General features: G+C 49.4%; 1 protein-coding gene across 1 annotated transcript in view; it reads left to right on the forward strand.

Annotated features, from left to right (window-relative positions):
- Positions 1-8,812: 8,812 nt before the first annotated feature.
- The window catches only part of ESPNL (espin like), a 48,624-nt gene continuing 34,771 nt past the window's right edge, over positions 8,813-22,665 (forward strand). The window contains exon 1 of the mRNA XM_054039772.1: positions 8,813-8,904. Coding sequence (XP_053895747.1) covers positions 8,813-8,904 — 92 coding nt within the window. The remainder of the gene's footprint in view (positions 8,905-22,665) is intronic.

The following is a 22,665-nucleotide window of genomic DNA, read 5'->3' on the forward strand; positions in this document are numbered from 1 at the left end:
GAGTTCTGGGAGGGGCTGTCAGGGGGCAGGAGTGGGGAGAGGGATCGGAGCAGTCAGGGGACAGGGAGCAGAGGGGTTTAGATGGGTCAGGAGTTTTGGGGGGGGCTGTCAGGGGGTGGGGAGTGGTTGGATGGGGCGTGGGAGTCCCAGGGGTCTGTCTGAGGGTGGGGGTGTGGATAAGGGTTGGGGCAGTCAGGGGACAGGTAGGGGGTAGAGTCCTAGGAGGCCAGTTAGGATGTGGAGAAGGTCTCAGGAGGGGGCAGTCAGGGGACAAGGAGCAGGGAGGCTTAGGTAGGGGGTGGAGTCCTGGGGGGCAGTTAGGGGTAGGGGTCCCAGGAGGGGGCAGTCAGGGGACAAGGCATGGGGGGGGAGGGTTGGGGGTTCTGAGGGGGCAGGAAGTGGGAGGGAGTGGAAGGGGCAGGGGCGGGGCTAGGGCAGGACAGGGGCGGGGCTAGGGCGGGGTTCCTCCCGTCCTCTTTTTTGATTGTTGAAATATGGTAACCCTAATTTAATGTGTTTAGGGAAGTAAATACTAATAGGAACTGTGTAATTATGGGGGACTTTAACTTCCCAGATATAGATTGGGGAACAAATGCTAGTAGCAATAATAGAGCTCAGATGTTCCTAGATGTGCTTGCTGATCAATTCCTTCATCAAGTAGTAGCTGAACCGACGAGGGGGGAGGCCGTTTTGGATTTGGTTTTGGTGAGTAGTGAGGACCTCGTTGAGGAAATGGTTGTGGGGGACAACCTTGGCTCGAGTGATCATGAGCTAATTCGATTTAAACTAAATGGAAGGATTAACAGAATTAAATCGAAGACTAGGGTTTACAATTTTAAAAAGGCTAATTTTAATAAATTAAGAGGACTGGTAAGGGAAGTGGATTGGGCAAACATATTAATGGATCTAAAGGCAGAAGATGCCTGGGATTATTTTAAATTAAAGCTGCAGGAGCTGTTGGAGGCCTGTATCCCGAAAAAGGGAAAACAGTTAGTAAGCAAGAGATTTAGACCGAGCTGGATGAGCGACCGTCTCAAAGGGGCGATTAGGAAAAAACAGAAAGTGTACAAAGAGTGGAAGAGGGGAGGGATCAGTAAGGAAACTTACCTTATTGAGGTCAGAGCATGTAGAGATGGAGTGAGAAAGGCCAAAAGCCGTGTAGAGTTGGACCTTGCGAGGGGAATTAAAACCAATAGTAAGAGGTTTTATAGCCATATAAATAGGAAGAAAGCAAAGAAAGAAGAAGTGGGACCGCTGAAGACTATAGCTGGAGTGGAGATTAAGGATAATCTAGGCATGGCACAATATCTAAACGAATATTTTGCATCGGTGTTCAATGAGGCCAATGAAGGGATTAGGAATATTGGCAGCGTGACAGAAGGGGATACAGGAGAGGGGATTACCATATCTGAGGTAGAAACCAAACTTGAACACCTTAACGGGACTAAGTCGGGCGGACCGGATGATCTTCATCCAAGAATATTGAAGGGACTGGCGCGAGAAATAGCAGGCCCCTTAGCAATAATTTTTAATGAATCTTTAAACTCGGGGGTGGTACCGTTGGACTGGAGAATAGCTAATGTGGTTCCTATTTTCAAGAAAGGGAAAAAAAGTGACCCGGGTAACTACAGGCCTGTCAGTTTAACATCTGTAGTGTGCAAGGTCCTGGAGAATATTCTGAGGGAGAAAGTAGTTAAGGACCTTGAGGTGGACCTAATATACCTCGATTTCAGTAAAGCGTTTGATACTGTACCACATGAGCAATTATTGGTTAAACTGGAAAAGATGGGGATCGATATGAAAATCCAGAGGTGGATAAGGAACTGGTTAATGGGGAGACTGCAGCGGGTCGTATTGAAAGGTGAACTGTCAGGTTGGAGGGAGGTCACCAGTGGAGTTCCTCAAGGTTCGGTTTTGGGACCGATTTTATTTAATCTATTTATTACTGACCTCGGAACCAATTGTAGGAGTGGGCTGATAAAGTTTGCGGATGACACAAAGTTGGGAGGTATTGCCAATTCGGAGGAGGATCGGGATATTCTGCAGGGAGACTTGAATGACCTTGTAAATTGGAGTAACAGAAATAGGATGAAATTTAATAGTGAAAAGTGTAAGGTGATGCATTTAGGGATGACTAACAAAAATTTTAGTTACAAGCTGGGGACGCATCAGTTAGAAGTAACGGAGGAGGAGAAAGACCTCGGAGTCCTTGTAGACGGCAGGATGACTATGAGTCGACAATGTGACGTGGCGGTGAAAAAAGCCAATGCGGTCTTGGGATGCATTAGGCGAGGTATATCTAGTAGGGATAAGGAGGTGCTGCTTCCGTTATACAAGGCACTGGTGAGACCTCATTTGGAGTACTGTGTGCAGTTCTGGTCTCCCATGTTTAAAAGGGATGAACTCAAACTGGAACGGGTACAGAGAAGGGCCACTAGGATGATCAGAGGAATGGAAAACCTGTCGTATGAAAGGAGACTCAAGGAGCTTGGGTTGTTTAGCCTAACCAAACGAAGGCTGAGGGGGGATATGATTGCTCTCTTTAAATATATCAGAGGAATAAATACCAGGGAGGGAGAGGAATTATTTCAGCTCAGTACTAATGTGGACATGAGAACGAATGGATATAAACTGGCCGTGGGGAAGTTTAGGCTTGAAATTAGACGAAGGTTTCTGACTGTCAGAGGGGTGAAATATTGGAACAGCCTTCCGAGGGAAACGGTGGGGGCAAAGGACCTGTCTGGTTTTAAGATTAAGCTAGATAAGTTTATGGAGGGATGGTTTAATGGGATAACATGATTTTAGTCAAATGAACAGCGTGCCATCGCTGGTAAATAGTATCAATGGCCAATGAGGGTCTGGCTGGAGAATCTTGCCTACATGCTCGGGCTTCTACTGATCGCCATATTTGGGGTCGGGAAGGAATTTTCCTCCAGGGTAGATTGGCAGAGGCCCTGGAGGGTTTTCGCCTTCCTCCGCAGCATGGGGCAGGGGTCACTAGCTGGAGGATTCTCTGCTACTTGAAGTCTCTAAACCACAGGATTTGGGGACTTCAACAGCAGAGTCAAGGGAAAGGGGTTGGGACGGCTTTGTGGCCTGCATCATGCGGGAGGTCAGACTAGATGATCATAATGGTCCCTTCTGACCTTAAAGTCTATGAGTCTATGAACTAACCTCGTTATCTCCATACTGATTTATACCTGCCTCTGGAAATTTCCATTACTTGCATCTGAAGAAGTGAGGTTCTTACCCACAAAAGCTTATGCTCCCAATACTTCTTTTAGTCTTAAAGGTGCCACAGGACCCTCTGTTGCTTTTTTCATGTCTGCCCAGGCGCCCCCGACTGACCTCACCAAGATCGGCCAGGAGCACCCAGGAGACAATGACGACAGCTAGCAGTCATACTGCACCATCTGCTGCCGCGAAGGCAAGGAGCTGCTGCTGTGTAGCAATGCAGTACCGCGTCTGCCAGCAGCACCCAGGAGACGTACGGTGACTGTGAGCTGAGCGGGCTCCATGCTTGCCGTGGTATGCCGTCTGCACGGGTAACCCAAGAAAAAAGGCAAGAAACGATTGTTTGCCGTTGCTTTCAGGGAGGGAGGGGGGCCTGATGACATGTACCCAAAACCACCCGTGACAATGTTTTTGCCCCATCAGGCATTGGGAGCTCAACCCAGCATTCCAATGGGCGGAGGAGACTGCGGGAACTGTGGGATAGCTACCCACAGTGCAAGGCTCCAAAAGTCGACGCTAGCCTCAGTACTGTGGACGCACTCCGCCGACTTAATGCGCTAAGTGGGGACACACACAATCGACTGTATCAAATCGATTTCTAAAAAATCAACTTCTATAAAATCGACCTAATTTCACAGTGTAGACATACCCTCAGAGAATCCCCTTGGCTCACCTTTGTGTCTGAGCAGGAATTAATGTCAAGAACAACCAGGTACTTACCTGTTAAGTCCACCAGCTGGGTGATAAGTATCAGTTTGCCATGGTGCAAACCTAGATGACAAATTGGGTAATTCAGGATCATTGTTTTGCAGCCAATATATTTCTCTGTTTTCCCTTTCTCTTTGTGCATACAGAACTGAGGAAGAAGAGGCAGAAGGAAAGGCTTCTAGGTGGATTCTAGCATAAAACTAGTATCTTATGACACACTATGTGGACAAATAGCATTCTTCCTGAGAAACAGCTGCATCAGAACTAAAGATAGGCACTGTGACGGGTTGGATCACAGAAACCCCCTTGGGAGCTGCCACCCGATGTGCAAAGACTACCCCTGCTTCTGTTTTCCCTAGCAGCTCAGGACTCCAGCACCCTGTCTTGCTGAGCCAGACACTCCCGTTTGGCTCCAGACACAGATCCAGGGTCTGAATCACTTGTCCCAAAGCTGCAAGTTTACCTGAAAACAGCTCACAGTAGTGTGCTTGTCTTTAGCACTCAGATGCCCAACTCCCAGTGGGGTCTAAATCCAGATACATCCGTTTTATCCTGCATAAAGCTTATGCAGGGCAAACTCATAAATTGTTCGCCCTCTACAACACTGATAGAGAGATATGCACAGTTGTTTGCTCCCCCAGGTATTAATACATACTCTGAGTGAATTACTAAATAGAAAGTGATTTTATTAAATACAGACAGTAGGATTTAAGTGGTTCAAAATAGTAACAGACAGGACAAAGTAAGTCACCAAGCAAAATAAAATAAAATGCGCAAATCTATGTCTAATCAAACTAAATACAGATAATCTCACCCTCAGAGATGTTTCAGTAAGTTTTTCTCAGACTGGACACCTTCCAGGCCTGGGCACAATTCTTTCCCCTGGTACAGCTCTTGTTGCAGCTCAGGTGATAGCTAGGGGATTCTTCATGATGGCTCCTCTCTCTCTCTGTTCTCTTCCCCCCTTTATATATCTTTTGCATAAGGCGGGAACCCTTTGTCCCTCTGGGTTTCCACCCCCCCTCACTGGAAAAGCACCAGGTTAAAGATGGATTCCTGTTCAGGTGACATGATCACATGTCACTGCAAGACTTCATTACTCACTTGCCAGCACACACATATACAGGAAGACTCACAGGTAAATACAGCCATCTGCAGACAATGGGAGTCATCAAGATTCCAAACCATCATTAATGGTCCACACTTTACACAATTACAATAGGCCCTCAGAGTTACATTTTATATTTCTAGTTTTAGATACAAGAGTGGTACATTTATACAAATCAGATGATCATACTCAGTAGATTATAAGCTTTGTAATGATACCTTACAAGAGACCTTTTGCATGAAGCATATCCCAGTTACGTTACATTCACTTATTACCGTATTTTCTCTAAAACTATCCCAGTTACATTATATTGACTTATTATCAAGTTTTTATAAAACCATATAGACTGCACAACGTCACACCCTCCTCCTGAACTTACTGCCAGAGACTTGGACACTGACCATGGCGGAGGCAGTATACCTAAAATTCGTTTTTGGGCTCCCCTATGGGGCAGACACTCCTGTGTCCCCCAAAAGGGAAAGAGACCCTGACCCAGCTGTAGGCTCACAGCTTCCAGCTATGAGGGACCTTTCGCTGGCCAGCAAAATCCCCTCCCTTTCACTCAGGTTGGGTTTGCTTCCAGCTAGAGTCCTTGGGGTTTGTTCCCACCGCAGCAGTCACCAGGACCCCAACTTCCAGCTCCAGGATACATGTCTCTGTGCACCTCTTCCACTCCATTACAGCCAGGTCATGCTTCTGGGTCTTAATTGCTTTGTCTCTTAAGTCCAGGTTGGTGGGCAGCCTTTTCTTTTTCCAGGTCAGGCTTTCCCCAGGCAAATTGTACATCAATTTCCATTTGTCTTCCCTTGAGACCATCACTTGATGAGCTGGGATACCACAGAGAACACCCTCCTGCCAGAACAGGCACCCCTCAACTCCTGTCTTGCTAAATTAGACACCCCAGTCAGCTTCAGCACAGACAGAGGTTGGGCCACACCCATCTGCAGTTCACTGAAACTGAGATGCACTCAGCTCAGGCGCTTCTTAGTTAACAGAGACATTCCCAGCGCCCATTGTTCAGTCTTTCTGACCAATTTGCAACTTGTGTAGTTTTAACTTCTTTTGATCTTCATTCTTACTTATTTTGCTTCCTTTTCTGTCCCTACTTCCCTTTCCCGAAATAAGCAAACAGAAAATAACAAACCAGTAACCACTTTGTCTGTTCTCCAGCCACCACACTTAAAACTCACTTAAAATCACTACCAGTATCTCAAAGCAATCAGCTGTGCACAGATCCTGCCGACTACGCCACTGTGACGGGTTGGATCACAGAAACCCCCTTGGGAGCTGCCACCCGATGTGCAAAGACTACCCCTGCTTCTGTTTTCCCTGCCAGCTCAGGACTCCTGCACCCTGTCTTGCTGAGCCAGACACTCCCGTCTGGCTCCAACACAGACCCAGGGTGTGAATCACTTGTCCCAAAGCTGCAAGTTTACCTGAAAACAGCTCACAGTAGTGTGCTTGTCTTTAGCACTCAGATGCCCAACTCCCAATGGGGTCTAAACCCAAATAAATCCGTTTTACCCTGCATAAAGCTTATGCAGAGTAAACTCATAAATTGTTCGCCTTCTATAACACTGATAGAGAGATATGCACAGTTGTTTGCTCCCCCAGGTATTAATACATACTCTGAGTGAATTACTAAATAGAACGTGATTTTATTAAATACAGACAGTAGGATTTAAGTGGTTCAAAGTAGTAACAGACAGAACAAAGTAAGTCACCAAGCAAAATAAAATAAAATGCGCAAATCTATGTCTAATCAAACTAAATACAGATAATCTCACCCTCAGAGATGTTTCAGTAAGTTTTTCTCAGACTGGACACCTTCCAGGCCTGGGCACAATTCTTTCCCCTGGTACAGCTCTTGTTGCAGCTCAGGTGATAGCTAGGGGATTCTTCATGATGGCTCCTCTCTCTCTCTGTTCTCTTCCCCCCTTTATATATCTTTTGCATAAGGCGGAAACCCTTTGTCCCTCTGGGTTTCCACCCCCCCTCACTGGAAAAGCACCAGGTTAAAGATGGATTCCAGTTCAGGTGACATGATCACATGTCACTGCAAGACTTCATTACTCACTTGCCAGCACACACATATACAGGAAGACTCACAGGTAAATACAGCCATCTGCAGACAATAGGAGTCATCAAGATTCCAAACCATCATTAATGGTCCACACTTTACACAATTACAATAGGCCCTCAGAGTTACATTTTATATTTCTAGTTTTAGATACAAGAGTGGTACATTTATACAAATCAGATGATCATACTCAGTAGATTATAAGCTTCGTATACCTTACAAGAGACCTTTTGCATGAAGCATATCCCAGTTACGTTACATTCACTTATTACCGTATTTTCTCTAAAACTATCCCAGTTACATTATATTGACTTATTATCAAGTTTTTATAAAACCATATAGACTGCACAACGTCACAGGGTAATTCAGGATCATTGTTTTGCAGCCAATATATTTCTCTGTTTTCTCTTTCTCTTTGTGCATACAGAACTGAGGAAGAAGAGGCAGAAGGAAAGGCTTCTAGGTGGATTCTAGCATAAAGCTAGTATCTTATGACACACTATGTGGACAAATAGCATTCTTCCTGAGAAACAGCTGCATCAGAACTAAAGATAGGCCTAAGCCATGAGGAAAATCCATGCTAAAAATGTTGGGCTTACTTGTGTCTCTAGGACAGGGGTCGGCAACCTTTCCGTAGCGATGTGCCAAGTCTTCATTTATTCACTCTAATTTAAGGTTTCACGTGCCAGTAATACATTTTAACATTTTTAGGTCTCTTTCTATAAGTCTATAATATATAACTAAATTATTGTTGTATGTATAGTAAATAAGATTTTAAAGTGTTTAAGAAGCTTCATTTAAAATTAAATTAAAATGCAGAGCCCCCAGGACTGGTGGCCAGGACCCGGGCAGAGTGAGTGCCACTGAAAATCAGCTCATGTGCCACCTTCGTCACGCATGCCAGAGGTTGCCTACCCCTGCTCTAGGTCATGGTAAAGGGCAGTGCATGGCTTCCCCATCCCAAGAGCATCCCCGGGAAGGGGTTGTGGCTCAGGAAGCCACAGCCTCCTATCCTGTTCTCACCTTGTTCCAGGGAGATAGTTGTTTGCTCTTGGCTGCCAACAGCAAATTACTGCCCCATCCTGACTCAGCATTGCTGGCTGGTGTGTTGTGGAGAAATAACTAAGGTTCATTCTCCACCAGTCTGTCCTTCGGAGGTAGGTAGGTGTGCAGTTCTCCTCACTCCTGTACATCCAGACCCAAGGTCTGAGTAACCTGTGCAGGGGTTTGGGAGTTCTTACTTGCCTGTATGCCCCTGCACAGGTGCAGTCCCAGTCACAGCCAGTCCTTTGTGACCACAGGACACTCCTGACCAAGGTCTGCATTGTACTTGATACTCACAAGCTGCCCCACCCCAGAGGAAGCGGGAGAGGGATTTTGTTTCAGGGACGCACAATGCTCCCATAGCTCCCTGCTAGGCTGGAGGGTGTGCAGGCTGCCCCAGTGCCTCAGGAGCAGTCCCTCAATTCCCCAGCATGTCAGGCAGATAGAGTGAGTCATGGCCCTGCCTCCTCTCAGCCCCTCTGAGGCAATAGGTATGTCCCAGCCGAGCCCCTGGAGTTCTGCTCTCCCTCTCTCTGCAGGAGCAGGGTGCCTCGGGGTCCTCTCTATTGCACTTGGCTGCTTGTTTTGGCCATGCAGAGGCTGTGCAGTGGTTGCTGCAGGCAGGCTATGATGCAGCCATGGAGATGCACAAAGGAGCAGTGTCAGCACACTATGCAGCAACCAAGGAGGACCTGACCTGCCTCAAGCTGCTGGTCACTGCAGACCTAAGGTAAGAAGAAACCCAGTATACTGTGCAACACAGAGTTCTCTGCACACAGCAGTTCTGAAGTCAGGCATTTCCTGCTTCCCCTACCTACAGGGACAGCTGGGGACTCCCCTGTCATCTGGGATCCCCCAATGGCATAAAGTCAGCATAGCTCACTCCATATTATCCCCTCCACCTCCCCTGATAAGGGGTCTTCCAGATTGCGCCAGAGGCAAGGCTAAGATAGGAGGGAGTGTGGCTGAAACATGTTGTGTTCTGACAATTCTGAATGGGCAGAAGGGTTCCTAGGAGATTGTTCCAGCCAGCGTAAGTTAGAGCCGCTGAGAGGCTTCCACCTGTTCCCTTGTACTGTTCCACTCCTGGCACATGTCCTGGCTTCTTGGCAGTGAGGTTTCCACAGGATTTTTCCAGCCTAAACTTTCCTTTTTTTAATTTCATCTCATCATGCCTGTTTCTAACCTGGAGGTCACAAGGGGCTTTCTAGCCAGCAGGAAGGCAGGAAAAGGTGATCAATAGGGGTCAGAGGATCAATAGCAATGCAAAGAAGGAAAAAGATGCACCAGCCACTATGGAGAGGGACAGGCTGTTTGAGATCCTCCATGGGAAGATGGAGCTTGTGTTGAATTCCATAGCCTACCTTTGGCCCCCCAGTCCCTGCGTGGGGTGCTGGGAGCAGGCTGGTAGTGGTTTACGTTGGCTTCCTGCAAGGAGACCAGTCAAGGGACAGTAGCAGAGGTCCCAGCCCATCTCCTCAGCACCCTCGCTCCCGCTTTCCTCCTCCTGACTTGTTGAACTCTGTGCTGCTATGGTCTCTGAAGTGTCCATGGTGGTCTTTGGAGTGGAGGTGGGGTCGCCCCCAAGTATCGCGTCCAGCTCTTTGTAGAAACAGCAGGTCGTGGGAGCAGCAGTTTGCCTCCCACGCTTTGTGGTAGGCATTCCGCAGCTCCTTCACTTTAAGCACTGTATCCCGGTCATGGCCCCTTTCCATCATGGCCCTTGATATCTGCCCATAGGTATTGTAATTCCTAAAGCTGGAGCGCAGCTGGTACTGGACTGCTTCCTCTCCCCAAACACTGATGAGGTCCAGCACCTCACCATTGCTCCATACTGGGGATCGCCTGGCATGTGGAGGCATGGTTACCTGGAAAGATGCACTGAGATCACTCCACGCCTTGCTGAGCAAACAGGAAGGGGAATTTCAAAATTCCCAGAGAATGTAAAGGGCAGGTCTGGCGGTTGGTCACCTGAGGGCAGGGCAGTAGAGTTCAAAGTGATGACCAGGGTGGTTAGCACAGGCATTGTGGGACACTTCTGGAGGCTGATCAGAGCGCATTAATAGACCAGGGCGTCCACACTGGCACCATGTCGCTCCAGCCAGGGCGCAGCAAACTTTATGCTTCTTGTGGAAGTGGATTACCAGGAGCGCTCCAGACGTCAAGTCCAGGTGCTCTATGTGCCTTGCCAGTGTGGACATCTCAGAAGTTAGGGTGCCTGGGGCTGATTTAATGCGCTCTAACTTGCAAGTGTAGACAAGGCCTAAGATAGGACAGAACATGCCCAAGTGTGTCAGTGGTGTGGGGTTACCTTGGTGTCTTGTTACCAAGCAGCTACATGTTACAAGTGTTTGTGCTGTCCGTGAATATGAAATCCCCCCGCCCTTCTCCCCTTTCCCCTGCAGAGGTATGCAAGCTCACAGTGCCCTGACACCTCCCAGCAGAGTTCTGTACAGGGTTCTCCCCTGGGGACCCTGCTGCACTCTGCCTCGCACCAAGAGGTTGGCATTCACCTGGGAACCTGGGTCCAGAATCCACCTAGGAAAGGATTGCTGTTGAGGCAAAGGGGCTTATAATGAATTACATATTCCTGGAGCCCTGGACACCAATCACAATTCAATACAAAAGGTTTCACTAACAGAACATTAAGGCTGCGGACTCAGTCACTGAGGAATTAGGCCATGAGCCTGTCTGAGTTCTGGGAGAGGATTTGGATTGCATTTTATTTCGTCTGACCCTTCTCCCATCTACACTGGAGCGGAGAAGGCGTAAGAGCTCAGACACCAAACGTCCCAGCTAGCACTGACTCCAGCAATGAATTTCACAGCCTTGAAGCCCTATCAGGCAGCAAGGGCATGATCCAAAGCTCACAGAAGTCCCTAGGAGTCTTTCCATTGATTTCAATGGGCTGTGGATCAGGCTACTCGAAAGCATGGCTGTGTTGATGCACTTGGTGGCCTCTTGATACCCGAGGCAGTTGCTAATGGCTTACGCTCTGTCAGCACCATGCTCATCAGTCCAATGGGTTCCAATCTATCTGATAATTTTCCCAGGGATTAGATTTCCAATTACCAAGGGGCAGCCACTTCAACCTTCACCCCTGTAACAATTCCCTTCAGGAGCCCTCGGTCTCCTGTTCCACACAGCATCTACCCTGGACCTTCACTCCCGATAGCCACCAGCACTTAAGCTGTTAAGTGTGCTTCCCCGTGGACAGAGCAGAGCGGATACAGGACTGGCAGGTGATGGCAAGGGTCAGCTCAGCCCTGCAGTTAGGGAGGTCAGAGGTAGGGCTGTGAGATGACGGCTGGGGGGATTTGGACATAGAATGAGAGATAGATGAGAGAGGGATGGCAGTGGTGAGATGCCAGGGGTGTGCTGTGTAGGAGTGAAGTTAGACCTGCAGTAGATATCCTTTTCCCGTCAGATGAGGAGAAGTACAGTACCCAGGTCTATAGTCCCAAGAAAATCATTGCAAGTCTGCCATCTGCTGGCACCAATATAATTTATACTCCCCATAGATACCAATATTGTGAGCAAAACCATTAGGTGAGATTTAAAAAAAAAAAAAAAAAAAAAAGCCTAAGGGGGCTCAATCCTCAAATTCCATTGGAATTCATGGACAGTGACACCAAGAGAGAGCATGGGCCAGTGTTTGGGGCACTAGCCTAGGATTTGGGAGAACCTGGATTTGATTCCCTGCTCTGCCAGGCAGTCTGTGGCAAGTCACTCAGCCTCTCTGTGCCTCAGTTCCCCACCTGTATAATGGGAAAACAGCCCTGCTCTGCCTCACAGGGGTGTTGTGAGGACCAGTGAGTGGGAGGCCCTCAGATACTATAGGAATGAGGGCTAGATATGGGCCTAAGAGCGCCTTTAGAAATCCCAGCCATTTTCCATCTCTCATGCTCTGGTCGTAGTGAGCTCTCTCCTTCCACACATTTATCGTTTTGTCTACAACAAAAATAAGGCCTTTCTGAATACGTCCAGTTTTAAGGCTCTAGGGGCTAAGCGATGGCCCTGGGCAATGATGCTTGTAATGTTTCCCATAGGTCTGAGTGCCCCTGCATCTCACCTATTCCCCATCCATTAAAGGGGAACAGCACTGGAGTGGCCTCCCCATTGTCCCATCCCTCCCACATACAGGTCTGCCAAAAGTTGCCTCAGGGAGCTGCTCAGAGGGGGTGATAGACTAGGCTGCCTGAGTGGCCAGGAAGCTCCAGCGAACCTGCTCAGGGTTTGGAGGTTTTAAAAGACCACAATAGCAGGTGAGTTTTCCTTGGTGTTGCAGGGCAAGTACACCCCATCCCTTTTTGGGGCGGGGCAACGGTGCCACGATTAAGTCCTCCTGCCTGCCCTTAGCCTCAGGGCAGTACAGCCCAATGGCTAGAGCAGGGGTCTCAAACTCAAATGACCACGAGGGCTAGTGTGAGGGGGATGGGGTTGGGGGGGTGCCCATGAGGTACCCCTTCCCAAAAGTCCACATCCCAACTCCGCCCCCTCCCTGCCCCCAGAGGGGGCAGGAGGGGTGTGGCAGGGGCTCAGAGCAGGGAGTTGAGGTGCAGGGTGCGACAGAGGGCTCAGGGCAGGGAGTTGGGGTGTGGGGTGTAGGAGGGGTGAGGGATGCAGCAGGCGGTTGGGGTGCAGGGTGCAGCAGGGAGCTCAGGGCAGGGGGTTAGGGTTTGGGGTGCAGGAGGGGTGCGGCAGGGGGTCAGGGTGCAGCAGAGGGCTCAGGGCAGGGAGTTGGGGTGCAGGGTGCAGGAGGGAGTGCGGGGTGTGGCAGAGGGTTGGGGTACAGGCAGGGGCTCAGGGCAGGGAGTTGGGGTGCGGCAGACAAGGGGCTCAGGGCAGGGAGTTGGGGTGCAGCAGGGGGTTGGGGGTGCAGACAGGGGGCTCAGGGCAGGGGGTTGGGGTGCAGAAGGGGTGTGGGATGCAGCAGGGGGCTCAGAGGATTCAGGGGGCCTGGGGCAAAGCAATTTCGGGGGCCCCTTCCATAAAAAAAAGTTGCAATACTATAGTAACATGTATTTGGAAATGTAAAAAATAACTAGTGAAATACATTCAAAAATTAATTTGTAATAATTTGAAAATACACTAAATACATTATTTAAAAACATTAAATGCTTTAATGGTATGTATACATTTGCAATTACATAATGGGCTGTTGCTGGGTGATGGTGATGGTTGGTGCCAATGGGCTGTTGCTGCCTGGGGGTGGTGCTGCTGTTGCCCAGGGCTGGGTGGGGAGCTGGGCTCTGGGTTGGGGGGTGCCCGGCTCAGAGGGGCTGGGCTCAGAAATGGGGGTCAGGGCTGTGGGGGTAATGGGGTCGGGGGATGCCCGGCTCAGAGGGGTTGGGCTTGGAGCTGGGGTTCAGGGCTGTGGGGGATGGGACCCGGGGGGTGCCCGGCTCAGAAGGGCTGGGCTCAGAGCTGGGGGGTCAGGGCTGTGGAGGATGGGGTCGGGGGTGCCCAGCTCAGAGGGGTTGGGCTTGGAGCTGGGGTTCAGGGCTGTGGGGGATGGGATCCGGTGGGGTGCCCGGCTCAGAGGGGCTGGGCTCAGAGATGGGGGTCAGAGCTGTGGGAGGATGGGGTCAGCGGGTGCCCGGCCTCGGCCCCTTACCATGCCGCTTACTCCCTCTCCCGGACAGCGCTGCAGCAGCGTGGTGTCTCCAGCGGGGTCTGAGTTCCCGCCGGTCGGCCGCAGTTTGCAACCCCGCCCCCTTACTAGGTGAGACGCCGGGGGATGGGGGATATGGAGGCGGAGGGAGCCTCCGACATACTCGTGGGGGCCCCTGCGGGAACCAGGGCAAATTGCCCCACTTGCCCCCCCCGGACGTCCCTGGTGGGATGCAGCAGGGGTCTCAGGGCAGGGGGTTGGGGTGTAGAAGGGATTTGGGATGCAGCAGGGGGCTCAGGGAAGGGAGTTGGGCTGTAGGATGTGGCAGGGGGCTCAGGGCAGGGAGCTGGGGGGCGGGGTGCAGGAGGGCTTCGGGCTCTGGCCCGGAGCCGCTTACCTAAAGCGGTTCCGGGGTTGCAGCGGCACACACCATGGCCAGGGCAGGCTGCCTGCCTGCCCTGGCCCCAGCCCTGCGCCACTCCACGAAGCAGCTGGAACCATGTCCCTTCAGCCCCAGAGGGAGCAGGACACAGGGCTCCGCGTGCTGCTTTCCGCTCCTCCGGGTACCTCCCCCGAAGCTCCCACTGGCCGCGTTTTCCCGTTCCCGGCCAATGGGAGCTGCGGGCGGGGGGCGGTGCCTGTAAACCAGGGAAACACATGGACCCCTCTGCTCTCCCCCTCTCCCCCCGGCCGCAGGGACGTGATGCCAGCTGCTTCAGGGAGTGGCGCGGGGCTTGAGGGAGACAATCCCGCGGGTGTAGTTTGCCCACCCCTGGCCTGGAGGTAGGCCAGGGGGGTGCGCGGGCCGCTTAGCGGCCTGCAGGAAATAGCCCCGCAAGCCCCATGTTTGAGACCCCTGAGCTAAAGTCAATGTGTTTGCCCTTGTCGTCAGGGAAGTATGGCCTAATAACCAGAGTCTATACACAGAATCATAGAATATCAGGGTTGGAAAGGACCTCAGGAGGTCATCTACTCCAACCCCCTGCTCAAAGCAGGGAGGCAAGAAGCCCAGGGGAACAGCTGGGCTCCCGGTTGGGAGCTGCATGGAGCTGAGAGCCCTGGCTCTCAGGCCTCTCTCTCCTCCCCCCCCTCCCCACCACCCTTTTTCAGTCAGCGGAAGTGCTCCTGGTGAGGACACGCACCACTGACAGAAGGAGGGTCGTGTGGGTATCAGTCACCACAGTAATTACTGCGGTGGCTGTAAGTCAACTTAACCTAGGTCGACTTAAGATTGTAGTTTAGACAGGCCCATAAGTCTGAGGCTACTGCTCTAACCCTGAGCTCTCCTTTCCCTCTAATGTACCTCCTGGCCCTATCTGCTATGTATTATTATTGTTACCGAGAGCTAGAACAATGCTAACCAATCAGATTCCATGTCAGCAGTTTATCTGCTGACATCCAGTTCTGGGGCGCGCCAAACATCATGGGTTCCTGGCCTCCAGAGGCTCCGAGGCACTACCACCATACAAACAAGTAACAGTACCGACTACTTATACACCACTGCTCATCAGTAGTTCTTACAAAGCATTTTACAGTATATTGTGCAGCTAGAGAAACTAAGGCATACAGCTGCAATGTAACTTGTCCCAGGTCATCCAGCAGGCCAGGGGTGAAGCTAGGAACAGAGCCCAGATCTGTGAGTCCTACTTGGGTGATCTATCCACTAGGCAATGCTGCTCGGTTAAATACATAATAATATCAAAATGTATTGACAAAGAGGGTATTTGATAGCCTTCAACTACCTGAAGGGGGGTTCCAAAGAGGTTGGCGCTAAGCTCTTCAAAGTGGTGGCATATGACAGAACAAGGAGCAATGGTCTCAAGTTGAGTGGGGGAGGTCTAGGTTGGATAATAGGAAAAACTATATCACTAGGAGGGTGGTGAAATACTGGAATGGGTTACCTAGGGAGGTGGTGGAATCTCCATCCCTAGAGGTTTTTAAGGCCCGGCTTGACAAAGCCCTGGCTGGGATGATTTAGTTGGTCCTGCTTTGAGCAGGGGGTTGGACTAGATGACCTCCTGAGGTCTCTTCCAACCCTAATCTATGATTCTATGAAGAGGTAAATTTTGGCCTCATATTCACCTTAGTCATTATTTACCTTCTGGATCGAGATACTATCAAAAGTGCTAAATACTGGAATCTGATTCTGTTGCCTCCCCTCCCCACCCCACACACACACACCTTGTTATTTGAAATATAATTTTAGATAGCTCTGTAGATAGCTCTTTTTGGTCCTTGGAAACATGGTCCAAAATAACCCTGGCTACGGGATAATACTGCTGCACCACTAAAAGGAAGCAGAAAGCTGATAAGGCCAGGAATGCATTAGCCAAAGATGTTTTCCCCATCCCTCCATGTCCCCACTTGCTGTTTTCATGGGGTTTATTTAATATTTTACACAGTGGTTAAATGAACTGTGTCAGCAGTCAGTAGCTTGATGCTACTGCAAGGGAAGAGGATAGAGGTGTCAAAATGGAGAGCCCCATTGATTTCCATCTCCTCTCTAACCTTTAGATACTGCTTGTACCATGTGCAGTACCATGATGGGGAGCACCGAGTTGCCATGAATGGGACCCAGGCTTCAGGAGGATGCAGCATGATCCTCCCCAAGAGGGTCCATCTCTGAGAGCCAGCATCAGCCCGTATTTAACCCACCACCTGTTCTTCTTGCACAGGCAACTTTCACCGACATTGGCCTCGCCACACAGGATGCCAAGGGAGGCACTGCACTGCACTGCAGCCAGAAGCGGCCATACTGTCATTCTGGACAGACTTCTCCTAATAGAGATTGAGATAGTGAAGGACCACTGGGGAGGAACGCCCTGCACGATGCTGTTTAGAATGGGCAGCTGGAGGTAAGATATGGGGTTAGGGAACAAGAGGGCTTGCTTAGAGACCATCCAAACTCCTGGGCTGTTAGGGACCCGGGGGAAGGAGGGGTGTGTGTGGCGGGGGGTTACTTTGTTCTGAAACTTTTTTCCTTTCTGGAAATAGATGAGTAATGCACTCCCAAGTATCCTGGGGCTTCCCTGATTTTCAGGGCGTCTCCCTGGCCTGTCTAGACTGGAGGTGGTGGCCCTGCCATAACTTGAGTGAACTGATTGCCAATTAACAGGTGTTAACTAACATGATGTCAACACTGATCTAGACATTCCACAAAGCATTCCAGGACATAAACATTCAGGATCTGAGTTAGTTAACATGTGTTAATTGGCAAGCAGCTAACTCTCTAGTTACAGTAGGACCAAAAAGGTTAGTCTAGACAAGGCCTCTGAACAGAAAGAGTCACCATTCTTTTTATTTTTTCTTATGCATATTTCTCAAGTGTCTTACTAAAAAAACTCCCAATGTCCAAACTTCCTAAAGGATTTAAAGGGGACAGTTGGGATTTTATCACGGAGGGAACAGAAATTGGGCCTTTTCTGAGACCCCAAAATCTTGAGTCTCTGAAATAAATCCAGTGAGAGGACAGTTGTGCTCCCGTAATGAGACGACAAGGGGAACGGGGTAAATCTGTCAAGTGAAATTTGGATTAAGTAAGGTTATCTTGGAACATTAAGAAAGTTTAATACAAGTATTGGAGATGATGTAAAACGAGAGGCAGCCTAAGGAAGTGAAAAGCAGCATTGCTGGCCCAGGCATTCAAAAATCAAGTCAGGCTCCAAAAAATGAGTGACGTAATAACTCACGAGATTTAAAGTATGCATTTGCCTTCAAGTCTTTGAACCTTTGAACCACAAGGGCAAGAAATTAACGTTTAAAAAAATGGAAGCTGGGAGTTTCACATAATCACATGATTCCGGGAGCTGGGGCTTTAAGAAGAAAAAGCCCAAATATCACAAGACGTGCTAAAAACACAAGAGTTGGCAATGCTGGGAAATGGGGACAAGAGAACAAAAACACAAATACAGTTGCTTCATGTGCTAGAGGCAGGAGAGCTCACCAGGGGGAAAAAATGTTAAAAAAAAAAAAAGCTGCAGGCTGTCTGAGTGGCTAGAGTGCTCAGCTGCCATATTTCTGTCTCCTCGCTGTGACTTCTGGGCAGCAGCTTGGGGTGTGGGTGGCATTGCCTGCACTCAGCACCTCCTGTTGTTCTACGGCAACACGTCTGGCCTGGCTTTCGCAAGAAGAGTGTTGATAGGCCCTTGAGAAAGCCATTGCAGTAGTCCTCATCTCGTCACAAGACACTGAGATTTGCAGTATGTTAAAGGCTGCTGTAACAATTTTTGTGGCACTTGCCACTTTGCACAGTGATACTGTGTGACCTATTTGTCTGGTCAGAGAAATGCACAGCAGTGGCAACCCTACCTGCTCAGTCCTGAACTAGAAGGATAGCAACAGTGACTTAGGGTCTGAAGGTAAATCTAGGAAGAGACTCAAGGCTCGGAGAAGGGCCTGGGGAACCTAGAGGGGCAGGTGTAAGAAGGCAACACCAAACACCTCCATCTGTGACTCATTTCAGGGATTTTGTGCATCACACATATCCCCGTGGCATTCCTGAGTGTTCCTTCAGGGCAGCAAGGGAGTGTTACAATAAAGGGAATGTCTGGGTGAAATCACTGATCAGAGTGCCCAGTTCATGCCTGAGTCTTGTTCTTGTCCTGCGTTTCGAGAGCTGTAACAGCTCGGGCTGGCTTCTTGCTGAATCCCAATAAATAGGAGTGGCCTGGTCAGCACTTGAGCTGATATTTTTGAAGGCAGACCCTGTGGAAGATGCAGTATGCCCCCTGGTGGCCACCATTGTTTATTCCAATTGAAGGGATCAGGTTGACTTAACAGAACTAAGCAGAGGGCACTGGCAGAAATGTGTTTCGAGTCCCTCCTAGGTTCTGGGCACTATATACATCTATGATGTTGTTATTTATCTGTTTGCAGTGCTGTCAGACTTTGATTTCCCACCGACTAAACCCAAGTCTCTGGGATGGGGATGGCTGCACTGTGAGGGACCTAGTGGAATACAATGGACATAGGCAGTGTGCTCGGTACCTGCAGGATATGGAGAAGCTGGTAATAAACGATCTTTCATCACTATCACAAACTCACAAGGAGTTTGCATTCCTTCTGGGTCACTGGAAATGGGGAAGGGGTGTGTGTGATCCAGACAGGTGCCCTGCAACCTTACTGTATGACTTCTTTAGGAGCATCAGATGCTCTGACAAGGGCAGGGATAAACACAAACTAAACAGTTGCTAACCTCGTCTCTCAGGAAGGGAACAACATTACAGCAGGGACCATATCACTGAGTCTTTGAACACTGTTCAGTCAGGGTGACAGGGTGGGGTGACAGCGTTGGGCCTGGGGACAGGGGAGGGTGGCTGCAGAGACCCAGGGGGATGAGGGGTGCATGAACAGGGGCAGACATGCCTGACTGAATGGGAGAGGCTTGGGGTCAGCCAGGATCTGCATGGGGGAGGATTCCTAACACCCTAACAATCCCCCCCCCAAAGAAAAACTGCCCACCGACACCCAACACCCTCCAGGTTCACTCCTAGGGTCTTTCCCTCTCCCTCAGCTCTTCTGTTAACCCTGACTCCCACAAGCCTGTGCACTGCTTTTCACAGGTACAGGAAATACAGTTCTGTATTGTAATTTAAATGAATTACACAAAGTTCTGTATTAATATGCCTCGTAAGGAATCTATTTGTCAAAAATTTTTTTACCAGAACCTTTTTATTTTGTTGGTCTGTATTGTTACGGACATACTTGCTGGCAGATATTTTGAAATAAATTACCAAAATAATTGATACTGGTATGATTATATTGTGTTATTTTGACAAATAAAATATGCAAAATTTTGCAGAATTTTCAAATATTGTTAATTTTTTTGGTACAGAATTCCCCCAGGAGTAAGAGCTGCTCAGATTGTGGGACACCCACAGGGTTAGGTTTTCAGACTCCCTGAATGCTGCAAAAAGACGAGGAGGACGGCCTCTATGCCTATGGCACAATTGGAGTGAAACCTCAGAGTGACTTGTCCACTACACAGGCTTGTCCTTTGCACTTCATTGTGTCCAACCTGCAGGCTTTTCAATGACATTTTCATTATTTTTCATATTATTTACAAATCTCCAAAGAAAATTAACTCAAATAATATCATGGGCTCAAGTGATCCATTTGGGTCTAAGGTAATCATAGAATATCTGGACTGGAAGGGACCTCAGGAGGTCATCTAGTCCAACCTGCTGCTCAAAGCAGGACCAATCCCCAGACAGATTTTACTCCAGTTCCCTAAATGGCCCCCTCAAGGATTGAACTCACAACCCTGGGTTTAGCAGGCCACTGCTCAAACCACTGAGCTATCCCTCTCCCCAAAATTAATGGAGATATCCTATCTCCTAGAACTGGAGATCATCACTGAGTCTAGGGCTCATCCTCAAACCCAGCACACAGTCCATATGCCAGCATCAGAGGGGAACCAGTTTTAGAAGCAATCACCGTCTATGGAATTCTGCTCACAGAAGGGTCTGGGAGTCTTCCCCTGTGGCCATTAATGAGTAAAATTGTGCATTTTAGTAAGTAGATTTTAACCTGCACATGAAGCTGATATTGGAGTTAAACTTGGAGTTTCTATATTGATCAATTTCTGAATAATGACTCTTTTTTTTAAAGGAACCATAAAGGGCAGGGGGTGGGGGAGGAATGACCCTTCGTGGTCTTGTTTAAATTATGCCTTTTTGAATTAAATTCTGCATAACTTAACAAGGAAGGAGGATGGAGCTGGTGGGGTTGTTTCTAAAGATAAGCAAATTATATTGGCTGTGTTGATAGTAAGCATGGGAAAGGTTTTCTACACAACAAACACTGGGGTGTGTGTGTGGAGTGGTGATCCATCAGGGTGCAAGATTGTGAACGGGTCCACCTCCAATACAGAGAGGGAAAGGGGACTTAATACAATAACAATGTACTAGCCCTGAAAGCTGTATGGGTTTTTCCTGCCTCTTTCTTTTCCCCATCTCTCTCCTCCTCCTCCCCCCACAAGCTCCAAATCTTTCTTTTTCCTCAGGGTTTCCTCACATCTCCTTGTACAGATTTCCTCTTCAGCCCCTCTTTTCATCTCCACCTTGGAGCATTAGTACATTGGCTGGGTTTGGCATGCATGTGGACACCTGTCTCCTTGTCTCCCTCCCTGAGCTGCCACCTGGCATCTTTGCATAGCCAGAGACAGGTGCTTGTGTGGGGGCCTGAGCCAAAGCCCAGGGAAGTCAATGGAACGACTCACATGGACTTTGGGTCAGCCCTGCGCAGCACAAGATCCAGGAGGCAAGATTTGCTCAGAGAGGGAGACAGTCTTCCTCCTTCCCAACACATGCTGGAACCCACATTGTCAGCCAGGGCTCTCAGGGTACCCCATTGTGCCTGGGGGTTGCAAGAGCTGTCACAGGTGGAGTCTAGCATATTTGAGGTCATATGGCTGATTTTTCAGCTTATTTTAATGGTTATTTGAGCCCCAAAACATGTTTTGTTCCCTGTTTGGTTGCCCCCAAAAGGGAAAATACTGTCTGAGGCTGAGTCTATATCAATTTCAACCCACGAGATATCTCCCTTCCTCTCTCCCAGGATTTAGAGAATATCCCCCCTGCTTCCTCCCTATGCAGCTCTTTAATCTGGAAGCAGCATTTTTGGGTGGGGCTGGAAATGTGAGTGGCCTGGCAGTGGGAATTCTGACAAAGCCTGCTCTCGCAAGATATGGTGCATGGATGAAATCAGTGCTTACAGTGAGGCTGTCTGAGGGTGAACTGGGGAGTGGAGCTGAGTTTTCATCCCAGCCACTGCTAGCCTGTAGGTGAGGAAGGGAATGAGGGGAGCCTCAATGGGTTGTGAATGGATGGGGTTTGGGGAACTCCTGTTTATGATCTATGCATAGCATGTTTGCAGTGACCCCAGTGCGTGGGGAGACAGAGATGTGCCATGGGGATAGAAAGGGAGGGGTGATACAATAAAGAGAAAATGAGGAATGGGTGTGGGGGAGTTTGGGTGGCAAGGACATTGGGTTTTGGCATAACCCCCATCACCTGCAAGGCAAGGGAAAGGACTCAAATAGTCATGCTCTGCACGTGGGGAGGAGTAACGAATTGCCTCCTGGACAAAGGAGTGGGAAGACTGCAAAGGAGACAGGTCTCCCGGAGGGAGAAGAGTCCTGAGCTAGGGCCAACAAGGGTAAGGGAGTTGAAGTTGAACCCCAGAGAAGCAGAGAACCTTTTATGTGGAATTGAATCCCGGAAGGGGACCATACTCTTGTGTGACATGGCCAGAGAGCTGAGTCACAGGAAACCCAGTGAGGGACTCCAGAGGAGGGACCAGCTGGTGCTGAGGATTGTAGTCAGGGAAGTGGCCACCAGAGGAAGTGTGAGGCAAAGTCCCCTGCAACGCTGTGCTCAGGCACAAGGGAGCACCCTAGAGGTAAGGCTTACCTCTTACAGGGTGTTGCCTCAGGATACAGGACAGTTTGATAGCAAAGAGGGGTTTACACCTTGGAGATGTATGGATGGATCAGTTAGCGGGGAGGAGTTTGATTAGGGACATTTGCCACTTTGTGTGTGGGGGCGTGCAATGACCTTTGTGTGGGGGGTGTGCAATGACCTTTCCTCCCCACCCTGGCCACCCATTAGGATTCCAGTCTCTGTCCTCTGACACCCCAGTCCCTTCCATCTCTCCCCCCTGGGGCACCACTAGCCCCAGCCATGAAATGGCAATGCGCCAGTCACATGTTTACTGTCCTCACTACCAGCAGGGGCCATGGGAAGATGGCAGTGCCTGCCTGCTAGGTGAACTTGCTGCCCCACCTGGTACCCAGTCACAGAAATTCCATGTCCTGTCCCTCTCTTGGCTTGCTATTAATAGATGGGAACACTTTTGTCTCTGTCCCTGGCCAGAGGC

The sequence above is a fragment of the Malaclemys terrapin genome, chromosome 9 (genome assembly GCF_027887155.1).
Source record: "Malaclemys terrapin pileata isolate rMalTer1 chromosome 9, rMalTer1.hap1, whole genome shotgun sequence".
Lineage (NCBI taxonomy): Eukaryota > Metazoa > Chordata > Testudines > Emydidae > Malaclemys > Malaclemys terrapin.